Raw genomic sequence first — 21702 nt, 5'->3', positions numbered from 1 at the left:
GCGAACACTGCCAGCAACCTTTTCTGAACTATGAGCCCTCTCCCTCTTCTCCTTCCCAGGGGTCGGCCTTCCCTCCCAGATTGGCTGTGAGCAGCTGTTTTTAGGCCACAGCAGCAGCAGCCTGGTGGACTGAGGCCTGCACCATGCAGAGCAATTTTTTTAAAAAAGCACAGAGAATGATAGAAGAGCAGTAAAACAGCATGGCTATGGGCTCATATTTCAAGCCAAGCAGGCCTTGGTCTGAATCCCCTCTCTGTCACCTCCTGGCTGTGTTCATTGGTGGAAGGACAATGCCTTGGCTTCTAGTAGCTGATTATATATAGTACTCCCTATTGATTGCTTTATTCCACTTGTCTCTGAATTACACTTCTTCAGGGCCCTGGCTATGTCCAGCCTTGCATTGCCCCATGTCAGAACTGTGCCAAAACAGACATCTGGCCCAGAGACCTACACTGGCTCTGGCTATCCACCCTTCCCATTCAGTTACCAGCTACAATGTTCAGATGGGTTGAGTCCCAGCCCAGTACCAATCACCCTGGCAGTCTACTCAGTTCATGTGCACAGGGCCCCTGGACAAGGAAGAGTCCTGGGTAGGAGATCTTTTGGGGAAAGGAATGATTTTTAAAAATCTATACTTACAGGAATTGAACCAGTGTAGTGTATGGTGGTCTGGGACTCCAGAGGAAGGGTCAGACACAAGGGATTGCAGAGAAAGGGCAATAGGTGACTGCTGATAAATGAAATGGAGTGAGCTGAATTTGAGTCTAGAGACTGACTAACATTGTGGCCCTGAGTGTGCAAAGGAATGCACAACCCTGGGAGGAAGGTATTGCTGCCTGTATTATAGACAGAAGCAAAGAAAGCGTCCAACATGTGAGCATCCTGTTGATTTATCATGCAATCATTCAAAAGTTATTTCTTTAGTGCATTCCAAGTGCCAACCGGAAAAAATAATTAGTGAAAAACATTGGCCACATCCTTCCCTTGTGGCATAGCCCGGGGAAGCAGATAATAAGTAAATGGACATGATCAGGGGTACTATGGAGATGAACAGCAGAAAGCAGGCCATGCCAACAGGGAGAAGCAAGGCCATGATGGGCGAGGACTGTGGGAAGGGAATGGGTGAGCCATGTGGAATATGGGCAAAGGGACCACCTTGTGCAAAACTGTCTGCCAAGGCTGAGTTCCTACCACATTTAAGGAGAGAAGGAGCTCAGTGTGGCTGAAGCAAAGAGAGGTCAGAAGAGTGACAGGGGCAGTGTTTTATAGGCTATTATTCTTCATGAAGTGTTTGAGTTCAGGTGCCATCTCCTGCCATTGTCATAAGACACTCTGGTGGCAGTTGAAAGAGTCATGCTGAGAGGGCATGAAGATAGACCAGTTGGGAGGCTACTGACACGTGTCTTGAACCAGGATGATAGCAATGAGAAGTGAATGGATTCTGGACGTATTTGGAAAGTAACTCATTGAGTTTGTTAATGAGTTAGTTCAGGGTTGGAGGAGATAATACAATAAATCTAAGATTCATGTAAGGTCTTTGGCCTGATCCTCCAAAAGTATGAAGTTCCTATTTGTAAAAATGAAAATGAGAAGATTGAGGGAGAGAAGGATTTTTGTTTCATTTTGCATATGATACATTTCAGAAGAAGAGCTGGGTGTGCATGTCTAGAGCCCAGGAGAGGGGTCTGGGCTGGAGACAGCATTATGGGATGGATATCTTCACAAAAGCATGGTATTCAAGGGCAAGAAAGCAAGTTAAGTTCACCTGATGCTAAACAAGAGTGACCAAGGACTGAACCCTAGGTGTTCTTGTGCTTAGATGTCTGGAGGAGGAAAAAGGAAAGAGCATAGGGCATTGAGAAAGAGTGGAGATGAAGACACAAAGGGGGAACTCCTAAAAGCCACTCACAAATGTGTTTCCAGGAAGGTGATCAACAGGGTCAAATGATGCTGATGGACAGAATAGACTAATAAGTGATGAATGGCTTTTGGATTTGACAAGATGGGGCTTCTTGATGATCTTGACAAGGAGCAGTTCTAGGGTAAGCACAGGGTTAAAACTCTAACTGGGATAGAGTCAAGAATAACAAAAATATAGGGAGGAGAGAGAGTGGACATAGGAAATATAGACGACTCTGTTGAGGACTTTTGTGAGTTGAGAAGCAGAGAACTATTGCAGAAGCTGTAGAGATACATCAGTGTAGAGGGACATAGAGACTGTTTTCACATTTTGTTTTTTATCAGACATTATAGCATGTGGTATGTTGAGTAGATGGAAAATTTTATGGTGCGGAGATGAGGAAGGAGTCAGGAGAGACGTTTTCTGCCGTTGAGCAATGCTATACTCCGTATCCCAGGTGCAGGGTGGCAAATCAACATAGGTCTCCACACAGGTGACAACAATGACAACAAATTGGACAGGAAGGTGCACAAAAGATGAAGCCTGAGCAAGTCTCCTTATTCTTCCCTTTTATTCCATGACATGGGAAGCCAGATTGTTAGCCGAGAGTGAGGAGGAAGAGGATGAAAGTTTAAAGAGAAAGAAAAATGTGTGGAACAAGCACCTAGGAGAAGGGAGAGAGAATGGGACAGGGAAGTGTGGTAGGGTCACCTGCAGCAGTGAGGATCCTCTGGAAGTGGGTGTCGTCATGAATTGAAAGAGACTAGGCAACAAGAATGTGTTTTTTTTTTCTTTAGCTCCAATCAACTTGGAAATGCAGTGCAACATGGATTGAGTTTAACTGAAGATAGTTTGTCAAGAAATCAATAGCTACCAACATTTGTTAAAAGTCCAAGGCTCCTCGCACAGTCAGTCAGTCATTCATTCCCTTTTTAAGAATCTCTTATAATCCCTCCAACACCCTTCCATTTGCAGCAATTGTAGAAGGGCTGGGCTTCTTGTTGCTTTGCTTCTGTTTGGCCTCATGGGTCAATAAGTAGAAGCAATGCTATTTTCTCCAAAAATTAGCAGAACATGGTCCCTGAAAATTAAGAGCAGCTCCTGAACCAGGTAAGAGCACCAAAGCTTGGATGGGGCTTGTCCACAGACTGCCACCCACAGGCTTGTCCTTAGCTGACATCAGCTCTCAGCTGGTGTTTGTTAAACATCACTGTGACCAGGCATTAGGAATAAAGCCTCATGCAGGGCATCTGGAGCTTAAAGGAAAATAGGATGATTTAGGAATGGACTCCACCTGAGAACACATTGCCTCCAGAGTATGTCTTCCTTACTGGACACACTGGCAGTGGGGTGGACCCTAGATCCCTGCCTCATGTTGACTGGACTCAACAAACACAGGTCTGCACAGGTTGATGTGCTCAGTCAACATTTGTTTTGTGCTCAGTCAACATGTGTGCTAAGTCAAGTGGTGGTTTCAGCAAGGGAGGCGTGTCCTAATCCTAAAGGGATTCTTTCACCTTTCATGTAGGGAGGGATCTAGAGGATGCCCTAGGTCTTTCTTTGATCCATCCTGACATTGTAGCAAGCAGCAGGCACAGGCTAGTTCATCCCTGTGGTCTGAATGACCTTTCCTTGGAGTTCAAGTTGAATCCAGGTAGAGGGCTTAGGGCTGGCCCAGGGGACACTTGACAAAAGGGCTAGGAGGTTGACAACACCCCATGCAAGTGGCAGTCATGACCCAAAGCCTCCTTGCTCACCACGTGCCTTGCCCACTTTGCCTAATAGGCCTTGTGATGGTTATTTGGATGTAATAGCCCAAATCCTCATTTCTAGCTTGAGGAACATTTATTTGCAATGCATGAACCCAGAGCATGGGGTATGGAGGAACTCATAAGGGACCCATGCCTCCCCAGCCTCTCCATGTGCAGCACTTTTGACCTCTCTCTTGGGCTCCCTGTTCTAATGTCCCTGCCTCTCTCTGTACATCTGTTTCATCAAGCTGTGTGTGGTTCCCTCCGCTTCTCTGTCTCCCTGCTGTCCACAATCCTGAACGCCAGGTCCTTAGTTGTGGGCACAAAGAAACAGAGCAGAACTTAAGGCTCACGGAATCATGGCTCTGTATTCCTAGGACAGAAAATCCAATTGGCCCACAAGGTGCACTAGTCAGCCATGCTGTCCAGTCAGCTGTGACAGGGAGACTCTCTTGAAGGCCAGGTACTTCCTGGCTTCAAGAACTCATCACTGTGGGAGGTCTAGCTCATCTTAGTTGCTTTTGTTCATTTTGTGCCTCACATGTGCATGTAGTTTGGGGAGGAGGGAGAAACCCAGGTCTCTGCCCACCATGCCCTGCTCCTCAGGTGAGCTGTGTCCCTGGTAGAACAGGCCCCCATTTCTAACTCACGTGAGGATACCACATGGGCTCTCAGCGGCAGTCTTCATGGGCTCATTAAAGCACCCCTCAAAAGACTGTATTTCTCTTAAGTCTTAGCTTCAATTATACTTTGGGAGCCTTCTCTGAATGCTTAAATTAGGGGCATTTCTGCTCTTAAGATTTCTTGATACCTGGATGCTCCATACTTTATGAAAATGTCCACTTCCTTGCACTAGAGGAGCAGAGGGGGAAGAAAAGGTGTCCTGGTCACTGAAGTGTCCCCAACACCCAGTGCAGGACTGGCATCAGAACTGTTGCTGGTTGAGTAAATGAGTGTCATGGGCATAGGCACTTTTGATTGATTGACTGATTGATAGATTGATTGATACTACATCATTCTGAAGGGTCAGCTGGTTGTCAATTCATGTGCAACAGTAGTGGCATGGTGTGCAAGAAACATGACCTCACAGCACAAGAAGCTTCTCCCCATCCATTGGCTCAGAAAGTAGGCTCAACTTCTATGTCACTCTTAGCTCGACTTGGTGTCTGAGCTTTATTGAGGGGCTAAGAGCTGAGAGGTGGATGTGACTCCCATTCCAGCTGCGTGGCTTCCACCCTATCTGTGGCATCTACCCTGTATATATGTAATGGGTAGGTTCTGAGCATAGGAATGGCATGGTCATTTCTGGGTCAGAAATAATCTGGACTTAGTAGACATTTGGGGCTTTCGTGCCAGTCTCTCTTTTGCAATGTGTTTATGGATGAGAGAAAATGTGGATCCCGGGGCACCAGAGGTGGAGAGAGGGCACCTTTTGTGGGTAGAGGATGAGTTTTCCTGTCCCTCCAATGCCAGCTAGTTGATCTCATCCTCTCAGTTCTTGGTGGCACTAGGCTTCAATGTGGTAGCTAGGGAGACTGAGACTCAGAGCAAGTAATGTGCCTCAAATCACAGGGCAGACAGAAGGAAAAGAATTCAAGCTCTTCTCTACTCATCTTCATACCCACACAGGTTGTTGTGACTAATACCCCCTCTCCTGGGGCCTCCTCTAACCCTTTCTTTCTCCAGTGCATGTGCAACTGAAAGAGGACACGGTTTTTGTCCGAACTCCATTTTGCTCCGCTTGCCAGCAAATGAGTTCTTCCCAGCCTGTCTCAAATTCTAAAATCAGCAAATCCTATAGGACTATACCTTATGATGGGAACCAGGTTGCTCCCATAGGCAGGAGCAGGCATCTCATGATGGGAACTGAATGGGCCCCACAAGCAATATTGATTCTCCAGATGCCAGCAGGACCTTTCATAAACAGACCTGAGAGAATGATCAACCAGGCTACTGTTTGGCCAGGATTGCTTGACTATGCATATTGCTTATCCCTGCCGCCACCCCGCTTTTCTCTTCCCCTATATAATCCTGAAGCTGTTGCCAGTGCTTTGAAGACAGGGTTTAGGAAGTTGGTCACCCTGTTTCTTCCCAGAGTGATCTCATTGAATACATTCCTTCCTTACTTCACCACCACTTATCTCTCTGACTGGATTGTTGAGGTAGTGGGGCACAGAAGCCCTGAATGTATAATTCAGAAGCCCTGGTTTGTGGGGACCCCTCAAGTGTCAGGTCTCTGGTAACACAACTTAGCACCCAGTGGCATCCACCTTATAAGTAATGGAGAGTTTCTGAGCACAAGAGTGACATGGTTATTTTTAGGCCAAAACCAACCTGGACTAAACCATTTGGGGCTTTGTGGTGGCCTTTCCTTTGCAATTGTAGCCGACAGCAGACTACAGAGTGTGTGATAAAAAGGGTAAGAGCTAAACATTAGGAGAACAAGGGTGAGGTCTACTGGATTCACACCACTGTTCCCAGGGCCCAGGACAGGGCTGGCCAGCAGCAGACAAATTAATCTGGCTTCCAGCAGGGCTCCTGTGCAGGACAGGAAATATGCCGAGTTCCAGCAACAATTGTTACCTTCTGTCAAGACTGATAAAGGCAGAGCAGAGGTTTTCTTCCCCAGAGCTGTTGGGAAAATACTTGGGATCAGAACTCCACCTTGTGAAGTAGAGTACTAGTTTTGCCTTTAAGGCGAGATCCCAGCAAAACCCAGAGAAAAGGGAGTAGCTTTACTTTGCTAAGGGTCAGGAGTGGCCACTGTGACCCCAGAATTCTTGCCTGTGATTACCTGAATGGCCCTTTCCCACTCACCACTGCAGCTAGTGGTTGAGTTTAAGGAAGAAAAACCAAGTCTGAAAAATTTTATGTGGTTAATGCTCATTTCAAATTCTTGGTGGCTACATTTGAATACAGATCTTTATTAGGAAAATTATAAGTGCAGATACATTTTTTTTCATGGATATGACTTCAAAGTAGAAATTGTTTCTCAGAGTTGTTACTTTAAGGAAAAAAAAAAAAAAGCACACACTGCATACAGGAAGCTGCCTTCTCCAGGACCATTTTCACATTATCTGGGAGATGCAATTTAAACAATATAAAATACAGTATTCATCACATTTAACACTGAATCCATCACTGCTCAAGGACTGAGAGCCTGGCGAGGTTGGTTTTGTCAGTGGTCTGCTTGAGGGACTTGGAGATTTCTAGACAGCATTTCCAGGAATGGGGGTCCTTCAGAGTGGATTAGGAGAGCTGTGCAGAGGGAATAGGGCCCCCAGATTTTCATCCAGCTGGAAAAGGGTGCACTACATGAGAAAGGTGATCAACTCCCAACTGGGGAGCCCTGGGTAAGAATTTCAGGGAGAAAAATCACATCCTGGAAGGATCAGTGGGATGCAATGAAAAGATTTAGTTCTCTGGGTATCCCCCAGGGGAGACTGCAACCTTTTGCAATGCAGACCTTCTGCTCAAAACTGAACCAACTTTCTTAGGAGGTGCTCTCTGATCTCTGGTGAACAGGTAGAGAGCAGAGGGCCCTCCTGCACCTCCTCGCCAGTGTCTCAGTGCCTTGGCCAGAGGGCGACAAACAACAGTGCAAACAACACATGGCATACATTTGGATTCCAACATACAGCGCGTCTGTGAGCCCCCAGCCCCCCTTCCCAGTCCTGATGCAAAGGCTAGTGTCGGGTGAAGGATAACCCAGGAGGTTGCATGGAGCCCAAGGGAATGTCAGGGTACAGGCAGCACCAGGGCTAGGAGGAACAGCTGGGTGTCCCTAGTCAACAGCTCCATGATGCATTTGACTGGTATTTTGAAAGCAAACTGGGATTAGGATGGGGAGAGACTTTTCCTTTGCTAATAGGCCATTTAAATGCATATTTTCTTCAGCCAGGCAGTCTCCATTTAGGAGAGACAATTGTTAGTAGAGAACTGTTATTTCCCTGGAGTTTCTACTCTCATCTATTCCTCCCCCTATGCAGGAGAAACAAATGATTCCTTACTTAACTCTAGTTGAGATTTATGGTCAAGTTTGTTTCTTTGGAAGCAAGAGATTTAATGGTCCTGGTTCCTAGATTCCAGAGGGGAAGTGCTCCTAAGTTTTCCATGAAGGATATCTTGGATTACCTGGAAAATTATTGTCTCACTGAACATTCCATTATTTCATGTATAAATCAGAAGACTTGTAGGGATGGGTTAATTGCAAAAGAGAATTTTTAAACTAGCTCTGTGTTCTTATAATTAATAAAGATCTCCTAACCCCATTTTCCCCCCAGTATAACATAACTGGTTTGAAAATCTTATGTTTGACTTGGGGGAAATTTTTTGGTAGATGGATTTACTTCTTCTATAAAAAAACAATTTAAGCTAATATTTATGGAAATGCCTGACACACATTACTAATTACAGATTATGAAATCTCAGAACACCTGCAAGTAAAATCTCTTTTTAACTTCCTTTCTCCACGCTACGTACAATGTCATGTCAACTGATAACTTTCCTTGCTTTGCTCATTTTTTTCCATCTTCCTCATTAAAGTGTCTCACTAGAGTCTTTAACCAAAAAGAGACTGAATGAAAAACAAAACATACAAAGACATCCAAGTACCTACATGTTAAAGCAGTTTAATGTAACTCTATAGACTGCTATTAAAGGGAAAATTTCAAATGTCAGGAATTTTATCCTACTTTCTTAGAGGAATCCTGGAAGTGCATATTGACATGTGCCAGGAGAGAAGTCCAGGGTTAAGGTAAGACGTGATGGCATTGCCCAATGGTCAAGAAGATGGTTAGACTTTAATTGGGAAGGGATTTTCATACCTAGGATTGATTATTTTATGATTTTTATTTTGAAAGTAATAATAAAAATTGATATTTTCCCCCTTGTTATTTCCAGAACAATACTGAGCTTGGCACCAGGAGGAAAAACTCTGAAGTTTTAAGATATCAACAACTCTAGAGACATTGAGTGTTAGCAGTCCTCAGAGATCAGCGCTGCTGCAAACAGCATTCCTGTGGGCTCTATCTGCTGATCCACCTAGTTTTTGTGACCCGTGGGGGAACCAGATTCAGCTTGATCACAGCCCTAATCAGGAACTGTTCAAAGTACCCAAGGGGGCGGCTCCTGACACTCAGCCTTTGCACAGGAGGAAGGGGCAGTGCATGCACCAAGATGTTGGTCATGGATGAGGACATTAGCTTTGAACAAAACATAGGATTGGACAACAAACAATATTCCAAACAAGACATAGATGTGCACAGTGTTTTCAGGGAACACCAGGTATTTGGCTTTCCTTCTTGGTGCCCAGTTTCAATGAAAGCTTTCATCTTGAGAGAGTCCTTTTTCAGGATCATGGAGACAGTCTTGGAGACACATGATGATGGATGAGAGAGAGAATGATGAGAAGGACGTGATGGGATGTGGAGGAGAGCACGGGATGAGGGGTGGGTCTCACTCTGCCCTGGCCTCACCTTCCTGCCTCAGCCCAAGGAAGCCCTGCAATCCTCAGGGAGGAGGCAGACCCCGACTTCCATTTGGAAAGGGGGTGAGCCTCCTGTCTCAGCTTAGAGAGATATAAAATGTAGGAACCTCTAATCAGAGGACAAGGGGAGCTCCATGGGAAAGATACTATAATAAGGCAAATAACATAATGGCCTTAGCCTAAGTTCCTATTAGTCACCAATGACACTGGATAATCAAACTAAATGAAAAATAAACACCATTTACTTTTGCTACATAATCAAATGGTGAAATTAAAGCAAACTGTGCAAAAACAAGGCCCTTGGAAATGAATTCAGCCCTGCCCAGGAGCAGAGGAAATGGCTGTTGGCCCTTCCCTAACACTGACTTCAGACCTGGGCTCCTTCTGTAAGGTTTCCTCAGGCGTCTGACCCACCTCTCACATCTTGAACCTCCTGTTAACAAGAACAGAGGAGACACCATTAAGGAGGTTTCCCCCAGCAAGCCTGGGACTCTGAGCCCTACTCCAGCAGGCGGCTGCCTGGCAGGAGCCATGGGGCCCTTACTCCTTACTTCCAAGTCATGGCCAAGTATCTTCCATCAGAGACCTGAGAGAGCAGGGGCGCTGGGAAAGACACGGCCAGGGCTGAAGCAGAGAAATCCGAGGTAAGGCAGGAAGCAGAGAAGACACATGGTGGCAGCAAGCACAGGGTGTGGCAGATGCACAATGGCACAGGGAGGCATGGCACAACAGTACATAGTACATGACAGACAGGTTATACTGTCTGAACCTTGCAGACATCAGTGCTGTGACTTCCCTGCCTGAGGGGGCCAAAAGAACTTACGCTGAAGTCACACATCCATTGGAGCACAGGCAGGTGCTCTGCGCTACTGGGCATCTCCAGGTCTCAGAGTTTCCTGAGAAGAGGCATTTCCCATGGCTTTCACCAACCACCCACATTTGTTCTTGAGAGCTCTCTGCCCATGCCACACCCATCCCACTGGACTCAGGTAGCCAGGGGTGGGTGCAGGGGCAGTAGAACCTTCCAGGAGAAACCTGTGCTGGGCAGTGAACAGCGACCCACACCTCTCACCTGGCTGCCAATTCGAGCGCCGGCAATTCCTAGTTTCAACCCGTCACGAAATCCAGGACAGGCTTTCAGGCTCTTCCATCATGACTCTGTCTTCAGCAGACCAGGGCCTGCCCCTTGTAAGAGCTTCAGAAGCCTCTTGTAAAATACAGAGAGGCCCCTTGGAGTCACATAAAGACCAACAGTGCTTGCTTGTGTTTGTTAATGTGGTGCCATTTTTAGTCCCCACAGCCATGGCTCTCCCATGATTGGGGTGGATTGGAGGCGGCATTCCTCAGGCACTGCAGAAAGCCGTCTGCCACCTCATGGCAGCCTCAGCTTGGCCCTCAGCTGCCCTAGGATGAACTAGCCAACCCTTTCCAGACACAGAGCTGCTGTCTGGGGCACAGGACAGTAGGAATTCCCCATCAAGGTTCCACAGATCAGAACTACAGCTGGCTTCCACAGGAAGGATGGCAGTCCTGAGCAGCCCAGCCAACAGACAGATGCCTGAAAGATGGGGAGGGCAGGAGGAGGAGGGCATCCCTGAATACCCAAAGGCTAAGGCCTAGGTCCTCAGAACTGATGAGAGGGACATGGGCTGGGAGAGCTATCCAGATCAAAGATAGGGCAGTGGGAAACAAGAGGTCTTTGCTGTCGTGCCCTGACAAGACATTCATGTCCTGTGGACTGTTCTACTGGCTTAATGCTGGAACCATAAGGCAGCACACGAAGACACAGTGTGCACAGCACCCAGGGACCCAGGAGTGACTGATCATAGGGACATTGCTGGGTTGTCCTGAAGTCTGCCGGCTCCATGTTCCAACCACTTCTTTCTGCATCAATTTATTGAAATTATGACTGTGTGTGTGTGTGTGTGTGTGTATGTGTGTGTGTGTGTGTTTCTGTGACGAGAAGGGTCGAGAAATTCAAGGTGCCCTTTTTTAAAGTACTGCTGAAATTGGGGCCTTGCCCTCTCATGTGGTCCATATATTTCCAGTTCAAATTAGAGACTTGGGAAAAAAAATCTGAGATATAAATTGATAGGGGAGGGAGAGTAGGGTGGAGGAAAGTTCTAGAACTTAAACCATATTGGCTATAGGCAGATTGGTCCTGGGAGTACAGATTGAGGCAGCTGTGTCTTGGAGCCCGGATGGCACACCTTCCTAGAGATCTTCCTGGAAAAGGTGGGGAGGGGACAAGTTAACGGTCCCCAAACCTGCAGGCCCTTCACAGAGTTCCAGAACATATCTTTCCTCCACGTGGGAAACCCGTTTAAAGACTTTAAAGTGAACTGCCCGAAGAGGAGGCTCCCTGAGAAGCATTTCACATCTGTTGTTCCAGGAATGCAGCATTCCCTCCTGCTCACCTCACACAGTCTGCAGAAACCCACTTGTGTGAGGTAAGGCTGCTCATACAGCTCAGGGGAGGAAGGGGGACTGAAGAAGTCCCTTCCCTGGACACAGAGTGTGGAGCACCAGGCGACAGGTACTTGGGAAAAGCTCAGGCTGGGGTTGAGAGCAAGTCAGTCATCAACTGTCCTGGGAAGGTTGAAAGGGACAGCTTGGCTGTGGGGAAGACTAGGCGTAAGACACAGGCTCCTACTGGTGAGGGCACCTCTGCTGGACTACCAGGCTGCTATGGGCACTGGCCAGGTGGCCACACACTGGTCTCAACAGGGCTGCAGACTGCAAGTGTGTGGAGCTGCGGGAGTTCCAGCTTGGAGGGCTCAGCAGCCAGGGTGATGCTGGAGACCTGGGCCAGGCTAGGAAGGTCCTGAGCACACAGGCTCCATGTCGCAGGTCCCTACCCCAGTCTCTCAACAACTAATTTCTTCATAACTTAGCAGACCAAGAAGGGCCTTAAAAAGCACATAAATACAGGAGCTGGTGTGGCCACCAGGGTGGCAAAGCGCTGCTCCCCGACAAAGTCTGAGCACCTGCCCAGCGTGCCTCGGGTCTGCCCTGGAGCAGGGTTAGAGCGAATTTACAAAGCGCGGAGAGCAGAGTGTACTGCGGTCCATCTGGAGGTGGCAGATAAAACTAGTTTTTCCTTTTCTGAGCAGCCTTTCTCTTCTTCTGTCTCTTCTTTTTTCCTATCTTTTCTTTTTTCCCCACTTTTTCTTCTCTGCGCCCCCTTAGATAAAATTAGTAGAACCATTAATCATGTTGAAATACACAGGAGTTTGTCTCAGTCTGCACAATATTTAACACAGGCTCATGGGTCTGTTTAATTCTGTCTTCAGTCTTAGGCCTGGAGGCCCCTGAGCAAAGTGCTATTCATAGGTAATTCATTAAAATAAATTAGACATTTTCCCCTATTCAGACAAATGTTAAATGGGCTTCCGCATAATACTTTTGAAATAGTTATAGCCATAGCCAATCGGAGGAGCTGAGCCTGGTTCTTACAACCCCCTGAGGCTCTCGTTGGTAACAAGGAATCCACACCACAGAGGGTGTGGAAGGATGCCCAGGATCAGGCAGTTGGTCTTCTCTCTCACCCCTCCCTCTCACCAGGCTTCCTTCTTTCTCAATGCAGAGTTGAAGTCTGTTTGCTTCCTCGTAAAATAGAATAAAATTAAAAAATAAAAATTTCTGCATTTCAAATCAAATAATGCTTTGGCCTTCCAAAAGAGAAAGGAGGCAGCCTGATCCCACCTTCTCCTTTCTGGAGGTTGGGGAACACCCTCTGGGAATGACTGGGATTGTTCTGGAGAGCAAGGGAGAGAGCTGGTTAGCAGAATTTTATTAGAGCAACTGGCTCATGACTGTCACATTAAAATGATTCAAGCTGAATGGTATTTAATGATTTATGGGGTGAGGCCACCTGTTCTTATGAAAGCCTGATATTAACCGTGGCCTGGAGTCATGGGATTTTTACATGGGAAAATGGGGTAGCTTGATATTACTAGGGTTGAGTCTCTGGGGATTACATGAGGATGTTAGGAGAACTGAGGAAGAGGAGGAGGGAGGGGAAGAGAATTAGTGAGTCAAATATTATTTGTCAGAAAACTAGCTAGTACTCTACTTCATTAGGTTAAAAAAAAAAAAAAGACACAAAAACTTGAGCTGCAGCTTTAATCTGTTCTTGAGACAAAGTCCCATGCAGTGTCACTCACACACGGACTCTGCAGAAGGGATCTACAGCACCTGACCAGCAGGCCAGCTTTTTAAAATAGTCTTCAGAAATGCTATGAGCTCATCTCTAATAACTAATCAATTTTATTTCAGGTAAATAAATTCCCACATACAGTAGGAGGTTTATACCCATGAAAACAATGAGCATTTTATTGCTAGTGCATATAATGTCACATTTGATACAATTTTAGTACAAGTGAAAAAATACACTGTGGCTAACATTGAAATGCTACCATAACATTTATATATCATATATATTTCTTTACAAATTGCCAGTAGTTTATCATAGATAAAGGTCACCTACTGACATTCATATGGCTCCACTTCAAATATATGAATCGTTCAACTACAAATATATTCTGAAATACACTTGTTTTCTAAAGAAACATAAAAAAATGTGCACAAAAATATATATAAAAAATGCCTTGCAAAAAGTTACAAATACCACTAGGGCCATCTGTGGATCACATTTATGCACAAAAATTTCATCTTGCCCACATTTCTGATTGGAACAGGAGGACTGTTTTGTGGCAAGGTTATTCATTTATTTATTTTTTTCACTTCTGATTTCATAAACCTCAAAGTTTGTAGAGCCGTCATAGTATATATAGGCTTCAGAGGCAATCAGAGAAACCAAATTCCTTAAATCAAGCTCTCAGATTTAAAATTGCATTTATTAAAATTCTGCAAAAACTTGTCTTTTTGTGGGAAAATGGGGGCATGATTTCACATCCTCCAGGAGGGGGTTGGCTCCATTCTGGAGGAGGCTAAAGTGGGATCTCACAGAGGGCCCAAGTTCCAGGGGAGGCAAAGAGAGGAGAGTGAGGCAGGGCGGGAGTCCACCGATCACCCTCCTTCCTGCCGGTGTGGCATTGATCAGGTTACAGAAACGAGAAGCAGAAGCAAGATGCAGCATGCTTTTGGAGGCAGGGAAAGGTCAGGAATGGCCAGGTGGGGGTCTCTATGCACAGTCCACAGTGACAATGGCTTCTAGGTGGAGCCCCCACGTCCAATCACTGAACTTGAAAGAGAGGGTGAAGGCAGTGGATTCTGCCCAGCCCTGCTGTGTGAGAGAGCCACACAGAGGCATCTTTGGAGGGGCACCCCTGTAGGAGCGTCCTGCACTCTTCCTCAGCATCCTTGGCAGAAAGGATACTTTTTTGAATTCCCTGTGAAGCCATCATCCAACTGTGCCCAGAGGCCCCAGGAGAGGAAAGGAAAAGCTCCAAAACAAACCAAATACAGATTTCGAAGTAATTATTGATTTAAAAAAATGATAATGAGAATGATGATGATTGTGATGATCATGAGGGAACTGACTGGTGGGGATAATACAATTTTCTTAGGCAAACCCCAGTTATAAAAGCTCCATGGATGAATACAAGCTGCAATATCGTACCATACTCTTTAAATTGCGGTGTCTATATGCTGGCAAAACTCAGGCCCCACCCCAGATCAATACTGCCTCACAGGCTCACCCCCTCTGGGGGTTCAGGCCCACCTCCCACCAACTCTGCCCTTTATCCCTCACAGGTTTTAGCCTTCCTTAAGTGGGTCTAGTGGAAAGTCCTTTTGGCTGTGGTGCTTACTTGTTTAAAGCTTTCTCCAGGTATTCCTGAATCCACTTTAATTTCGGGTCAATGCACACTTGTCTGTTGTTGCTCTTCAGTCTTGCACTGCCAAAACAAGAGGCCACAAGGTACAGTTGAATGAAAAAAGGCACTGCTGCACTTTGCACTTGTGCTCAATCACCCAATTTAGGACTCCCTGAAGGGCCCGGGTGCTCTGCCCTGAAGCTGGAGTTGGTGCCTCTCAGATGGGCTGGGGAAAAACACAAGCGGCAGTGTGGAAGGTTCCATAGCAGAGATAGAGAAACAAAAAAATCTCTTTACAGGAGAGTCCAGGGAGAATTCACAGCAAGGGACATTTGAGTTGGCCTTTGAAGGATAAGTAGGAGCTTGGCAAGTGAATAAAGCAGAAGAGGAAAACAACAGCAAATACACCAAAGGGGTCAAAGTTATATAGAAGATGTGGTGGAGAGTGAAGACAGGATGCTAAAGGACTTGAGACCAGATGTAAGGGGCAATGGAGTGGGGACTTCAAGTGGAAGTTCACGGACACTTCTGAGGACACTAGAAGGTGAAAGAAGCAGATTTTTACTTTTGCTGGAGTATCTTAATAGCACATGGAACAGACTTAAGAGTAGCCCTGTAGGAGGACTACAGTAATCTGGGGGGGTGGGGTGGGTGAGGGCAGTCCAGTGAGGGGAGGGAGATTGGGGAGAAATAGTGCAGGCTGAGAGGGAAGAGTGCAGGTGATTTGCTAGAAAATGGTTTCAGAACGATTTTTAAATACACTGAATACTTCATGGTCTTTTTCTTTCTTTTTTTTTTTTTCAGTGCTGGGGATCAAACCTAGGACCTTGCACTACCCTGAGCTACACCCCTAGCCTTCATTTATTTTTTTAGATGTTCACAGAACTTTCTTCTTCTCAGCTCCACTCAAAGCTTCCATATATGAAAACTCCTGGGGAGGAGTTGGATTTCTCTCTGGACACCTCTTCATAAAGGCCTGGGTCAGAGCAATTTCCAACTTCCCTGTCCTCACTATGAGGACAACTAAGCTCCAGGACAGTGGCTCAGGGACTGAGTCTTTAAATAGCCGACCCATGAAGTGAACACAGGTTTGCAAAGCAGGGATGTGGCTTGCTGCAAAGCACATCAGACTGCAAATCTCTGAACAGCCATTTATTAATTTAGTGTTTGCCCAGACCTGAGAATTGTATTTGGCCTCTTCAACTTCAAAAGACATTCAGAAGAAAGTGAAACTGCATATGTATGCTTCAAAGTTAGGTAAATTCACTATCTTCAGAATATCCTTTACAAGAGATATAATTTTTTTTTTTGTAAGTCAAGTAGGAAAAAAAAGCCATCTTTTGTGGCCCTAAAACATGTTGTAAATGATAAACACACTCAGTGCAGCAAAGGCTAGAAAAAGAAGAAAGATGAAGAAAACCAAACCTTAAATAGTTGATGTCTCATGGAAAAATCTGGGAAGTTGCAACTTTTGTTTCAACTGCTGTGTCCTTACCCCATTTTTAGCACTAGGACTTTTGAGAAAGCAAATCCTCCCTAAGGGACTCCTAGCTGTCATCTCCCTAGGTACAGACACAGAATTACATGAGGGCAGGAGAGCCAAGCAATAGATTTCTAAGCATGTGGCTTTCTTCTGCACCAAGAAAGATTTTTGTGCCTTGCAGATGTGTGATTTTGAATTTTTTCTTATTTCTCATATGAATGAAATAAAATGTTGGCAGCTGCCATCAACACCAAGGGTGGTGGAGACCAACAACAACAAAAAAATTAAACTCACAGGTTGGACTTGAAAAAAAAATAATGCAGTTAAATGAGCTGAAAAATTTGAGGCTTTACCAAATGATTAAGGATGACTTCAATTGAATTTGAGTCTTGTGATCTTTTCCTATGAGAAAAGATTAATTCAAGGTTCTGAAGCTGATGGAACAAATAGAACCATTACTAGCAACAGGACGGCTAATTTACTGGGCTTTGGCCAAACCCATGGTGAAGTCCATAGTTTCTCCAGTACAGAGGGAGCCAGCTGTGCTGTGCCAGAAAGGAGGAAGTTTGAAGGTGAAACAAGAACAACTAGGAGCCCAGTAGGGGGCCAAGGACAGAGTAGCTTTCAAAGCTCACATCTGATGGCATTTTCAAAGTCTTCATGGTAAAAGTAGTTGTCATTAATTACACCAAGTTAAGGCTGGATGCCCAGCATCTGCCATTTCTATACTATATCAATTAGATGCAAAATCTCTGGAGGATGACACTTAAGACTTACACAATCTGGAGAGAGCAATTCGGAGTGTTGAGGATTTTGAGATGCCTGACATTGACTCTGGCAACATGGCTTTCGAAGAATCGGCATGGACATCTGTAGCTCAGGCTGACGGGTTTTCCTAGAAGAGGTAAGAAGAACAAGGCCCCTTATTACCTTGCCAGGCATTACTGGGGATCCAAGGGATGAAATGATAGTAAGTGAATAATCAAGGGCAATGTGATGAATTACACATTACAGGGCATTCTGGCAAAGACCATCTCTTGAGGAAGCATGGAGTTCTAGCTGGACTCAGGATCTGCTTCTATAGGACAAGGGAGCAAAATCAACTGAGAGAGCTGGACCCTCGGGGAATAAGGAGATTAAAGGAGAAGCCACCTGCTCAAGGTGTCTGAAGATAAAGGTAGAAATTACAGAAGATAATGGTTTTAGTTAAAGGCACTGAGATTCCCAGTTTTTCTTGGCAAAGCAAACTTTTCCACTTCTCCTGGGCTACAAGTAGAGAAAGACTATTTTAGGGAAGGGGGAAGGGAAAGAATGTGGCTCAAGGCTCCCTCCCCTCCCCCTCTGGCACAAGCTTTGGGTCAAGAACTGCAAAGCTCAGGGGAATGCTGCCCTCCCCCATCTGCAGTTTTCTCCTGTCACATTCACCTTAAGGCCTGAAAACCACAAAAGAATCTCAGCCCAATTCCTACCTGGGAGTCCTCAGAGTGCAGGCTTAGGGCTTACCTTCTCCCTAGTACTTCTCCGAAGGCTGGAGTCAAATGTGGCTTTTATTGCCCTTACAGGGATGTGACAGTCTCCTGGATCCTATTACAGTCTTTGTTTGCCAATTCACCAATTTGCAAAATGCCATAATTGACACTCATTAGTGTAAATTAGCAAGGGGCTCCTGCGGAACCTTTAAGACAGGCCCTTTAAGTCTAGAATTGCAAGCCCTGGGGGAATGGGATTTATTTGTTTTTTTTCTTCTTTCCTGAATATTTTTCCAATCCCTGCTTAATATCCCAAATTATTTGAATTTGTGGATATTTTCATCCAGGATTACATGTATGCCTGAGAATATTTAATTTGGAGTATTAGGGTTTGGTTTGCCTGTTTAGAGTTGCATTTGGGAAATAGCTGTGGAAGTGGGTCAAGTCTTATGCACGAGGGGCTTATTTTATTTTTTTTCTACAGATTACATTCAGTGGAGGGATGCTGTGGCCTGGGAACAGCAGTGTATTTTGTCACCAAGTCAGAGGAAAAGCAGACACCCTCCACCTGCCAGGACCAACCTTGAAAACCATGAAGAGAAAACCTGGCATCAAGGTAAAGAAAACCACCAACACAGGGCTGATTCCAACAACTACAGGGATCCCTGCAGGGGAACTCAGTGGTGCCCTGTAATCAGATCACCTGGGAAAGTGACCCAGAGAATGGGACCTGGCAGGCTGTGACTGAAGGTCCCTGAGTGCTGTCCCTGGCTTTCCCTCTTTCCCTGCATTTCTCTTGGGCCCTTCTGAGTTGCATGGGGCCTGGAGACCTGGAGCCTGGTTGGGAGGTAAAACTTGCTCCGACCCCGCAGCAACAGTGAGCTTGAAGGGAGACAGCACATAGTGCATAAATGCAGCAGCAGCAGCAGCAGCAGCAGCATTATGTTGACTGGGGGCTGCTTCTCTCCCAACTCCCCATAAGGTTTCTGGCACCTCTAACCAGTGGATATCAGGCCAGAAATCAGAGCTGATTCCCTGCTCAAAACACAGGCTTTTTCAGCTTCTCTCTCCTCCCCCTCTACCCCTTGGGATTATCCATTTCCTTCAAAGGCAATTCTTATTCCTACCCTCAGGACCCCTCTGTCTGTCTGTCAAGCAGGGAGTTTCAACAGTTTTTTTAAAGTGATAGAGCTCCCAGGTGTTCTTAATGGGAAAACTTGATGCTGGTTCAACCTTGTGTCTTTTCCTCCAGTTTTTTTTTTTTTTCACTATTACTAAATTTTCCAACTATTTTGGGTGTGAATCCATGTAAAAGCAAAAGTCCTGACCAGCTCCGATATCACCTGGATTTGGAAGCTAGTGAGATTAGCTCCCAGAGCAGTTTCCAGAGAGTATTCTACTGCAATGCAGAGACAAGAGCCCTGGTCAGCTCCTCCAAGCAGGACTGGGAATCTGACCCACCTCAGGAAGCCTAGGGCACCTGAGGACCCAATTGCTTGACCCAGTCAGCCAATAAGAGGAGGGTAGAAGTGATGCACACAATGAGAAACTGGACCTGCCTAGAACACAGGGCACTGACCAGGCCACTTATAAGTGTGAGGCACTTACTTCCTCAGTGTTTCTCTTAGGTCAGCTGCACCCAGAACTCAAGGACCTGGGTCCTTGAATTTCTGTATCATCAAAGCACCCAACGACCACTACCACCAAGGGAGTGCGCAACCACCATTTACCAGAGAGGTGCACTATGATAACTCCACTCTCACCAGATCCCTCAATCATTAACTCCCAAACAGAATGAATGTCCTGTGACCCAGGGTGGGGGTCAGTAGGAAGACTTAGACTTCGGATACTTTCTTAGCAGAAAAAAAAAAAAACAAAACGAAAATTGCCTGTAGTCTGGACCCTTTTCAGCTCTCACTACCAACTCATGTTTTTCGAGAACACTTCCCACGCAGTCAGCCTCTCTTGCCAGTTTAAGCGGTGCGGTGCTCACACCCTACTTACACCCGCAGCGACTCACTGTCCACACTTGGGTGAGAAACCAGTCTAGCCCTGGGATCACGCTTGGGTACCACACAGACCACAGCTGCACTAAGAGCACTCAGAGTGTCCTTCAGCCCTTTGCAAATAACCTCCTTGCAGGAAGGACGCTTGGCCTGATTGACACGAGTTTTGTTTTGTGCACTGAGACAACAGTTTATTTTGGTTAGCAGCAGCGGTGTCCTCTAACAGTGTACCCAGTTGAGTTGTCTCTTCAGAGTCAAAAGGTAAGGAGCTCTCCCAGTGAAACGGGACACCACCATTTCCAGGACCCAAGGCCTTGGCGATTGAACCATGGTGCAGCTCCCATTCCGAAGCAGCTGGCCGGTGACAAAGGCGCCAGTCTGCAGGTGTGTTTGGGGGGATGGGGTAAGGACGAGAGTGCACGGCCTGGATGGCCCCTAGGCCTCTCTTTGGTGACCCCAGGAAGAGTCACGGAGGCAGTAGGTGGACGCTACCCAGGTCCGCGTCGATGCAGACCGTCGAGCTGTGCAGAACGCTGCTGGCTGGTGGCGCGAGCCCGACAGCTGCTCTGGGCCGCCAGCCGGCGCTGGCAGAGAGCCCCGCGAATGTGCGGGAAAAGGACCCACTTCACTTGGAGTGGATGCAACACTGCTGCATCCCACCTCGCAGCCAAGATAAGCCCTTCGCGATACTTAACCTGGTGTGCAAAGAGCTCTCTCCTGCAGTCATGTCTGATAGTATCTCTCACACCGTGCGCAGCGGGACTCTGAGCCCCTTCTCCGCTGGAAACCGACCTTGGTGCCCAAAGGCACTAGTTGGGGGAAGGCAGGCGCCTAGGACGCCTCGAGACACCGCTCCCCAAACCCGCGCACTACAGCACCAGTTCCGCACAGGCCACCAGCTCGCTCTTGCCCAGTTATCCTGCCCGACCTAACTCTGCAGCCCGCTGGAGGTCCGCCGGCCTCTTTTTGCCAGGCGCAAAGCCTCCTAGCGATGCTTTGGGCTTAGGACGTGGCACTCGGAGGGAATGAGCATGCAAAGTGAGCTGTCTCGGTCCCCCAGTGCCAAGCGGCGGGAACTAGGTTCGCTCAGGACAGCGCGGGCGCAGGCAAAGAAGCCACGGACCTTCGCGGAGCGGGAACCCCAGAGTTCTGAGCATTACCCCAGCCTTGGCCGCCGAGCGCACTCACCGTCGCTGAGGCAGAGCGCAGCCAGCACTAGGGCCAGTACGACGACGACCTTGGTGTCCATGGCGCGGGCGGGAGGGCGCTCGGGTGGCAGGGGAAACACAGGGACCAGACACGGAGCGAGTGTAGCGGCGGACGGAGAGTGAAAGTGCGGCGGCTGGAGGCGCTCGCCTGGCGCTTTAGAGGCGAAAGCCACCCGGGGCGGGGCATGGAGTTAGGCAAGGGGCGGGCCTGGAGCCGAATCCTGGCGGTGGCTGGGGTCTCTGACGCGCGTCCTTCTCCAGTGCTGCCGTTCCTCGGGTCTCCACCCTCCCGCCCCTCCTCCGTTCCCGCGGTGCTCCTGGGACCGCAGGGTGCCCAGGCCTTTGATCATCTCTGGCCCTGCTGGGTCCTGCCTGGCGCGCCACCCCAGCAAAGAGGCTCCCAGCCGCGCATTCCCATTATGCAGATAGAGAGACTGAGAGAAAGTGGGGAATCTGGGAAAAGCTGCGAGACTTTGCCTTCTGTGGCAGGGACTGAGTGAGAAGCGATAAAAAAACAAACCAGTTGGTTCGGGGAGCGAAAGCCCGCTGTGCCGCAGCAGCAGCGTTCTAGGGCAGCCCAGAGCTACCTGCTCTCCTAGCGCAGGTACTCAAGCTGA

The 21702-nt window shown here is 47.1% G+C and overlaps 1 protein-coding gene across 3 annotated transcripts; it reads right to left on the bottom strand.

Annotated features, from left to right (window-relative positions):
- Nucleotides 1-6555: 6555 nt before the first annotated feature.
- On the bottom strand, nucleotides 6556-21373 carry Cxcl12 (C-X-C motif chemokine ligand 12). Of its 3 annotated transcripts, none has more exons than XM_005334409.5 (4): nucleotides 21066-21358; nucleotides 17180-17297; nucleotides 14914-15000; nucleotides 6556-9572 (listed from the first exon to the last, which is right to left on the bottom strand). In XM_005334409.5, exons 1-4 carry the CDS (start codon nucleotides 21124-21126, stop codon nucleotides 9557-9559), a joined length of 282 nt encoding a protein of 93 aa, XP_005334466.1. In that variant the 5' UTR covers nucleotides 21127-21358; the 3' UTR covers nucleotides 6556-9556. The 3 variants fall into 3 exon arrangements, with proteins under 3 accessions (XP_005334466.1, XP_077898992.1, XP_005334465.1); XM_078042866.1 differs by lacking the exon at nucleotides 6556-9572 and adding an exon at nucleotides 9579-10346 and having other exon boundaries at nucleotides 21066-21361; XM_005334408.5 differs by lacking the exon at nucleotides 6556-9572 and adding an exon at nucleotides 11144-12323 and having other exon boundaries at nucleotides 21066-21373.
- Between the last annotated feature and the right edge of the window lie 329 nt (nucleotides 21374-21702).

Source organism: Ictidomys tridecemlineatus, chromosome 1 (assembly GCF_052094955.1).
Source record: "Ictidomys tridecemlineatus isolate mIctTri1 chromosome 1, mIctTri1.hap1, whole genome shotgun sequence".
In the NCBI taxonomy this organism is placed as follows: Eukaryota; Metazoa; Chordata; class Mammalia; order Rodentia; family Sciuridae; genus Ictidomys; species Ictidomys tridecemlineatus.
Note: the sequence above shows the minus strand (reverse complement) of the source record. Positions and strands in the feature narration are given on the sequence as shown.

Bases quoted from the DNA above. Each gene is read 5' to 3' on its own strand.
- Cxcl12 (XM_005334408.5), bottom strand. From the start codon at position 21,126: ATGGACACCAAGGTCGTCGTCGTACTGGCCCTAGTGCTGGCTGCGCTC. The intron at 17,298-21,065 runs GTGAGTGCGCTC...TACCTCTTCTAG, and splicing joins TGCGCTCTGCCTCAGCGACG to GAAAACCCGTCAGCCTGAGC. The intron at 15,001-17,179 runs GTAAGTCTTAAG...TTGTTTTGGCAG, and splicing joins AATTGCTCTCTCCAGATTGT to TGCAAGACTGAAGAGCAACA.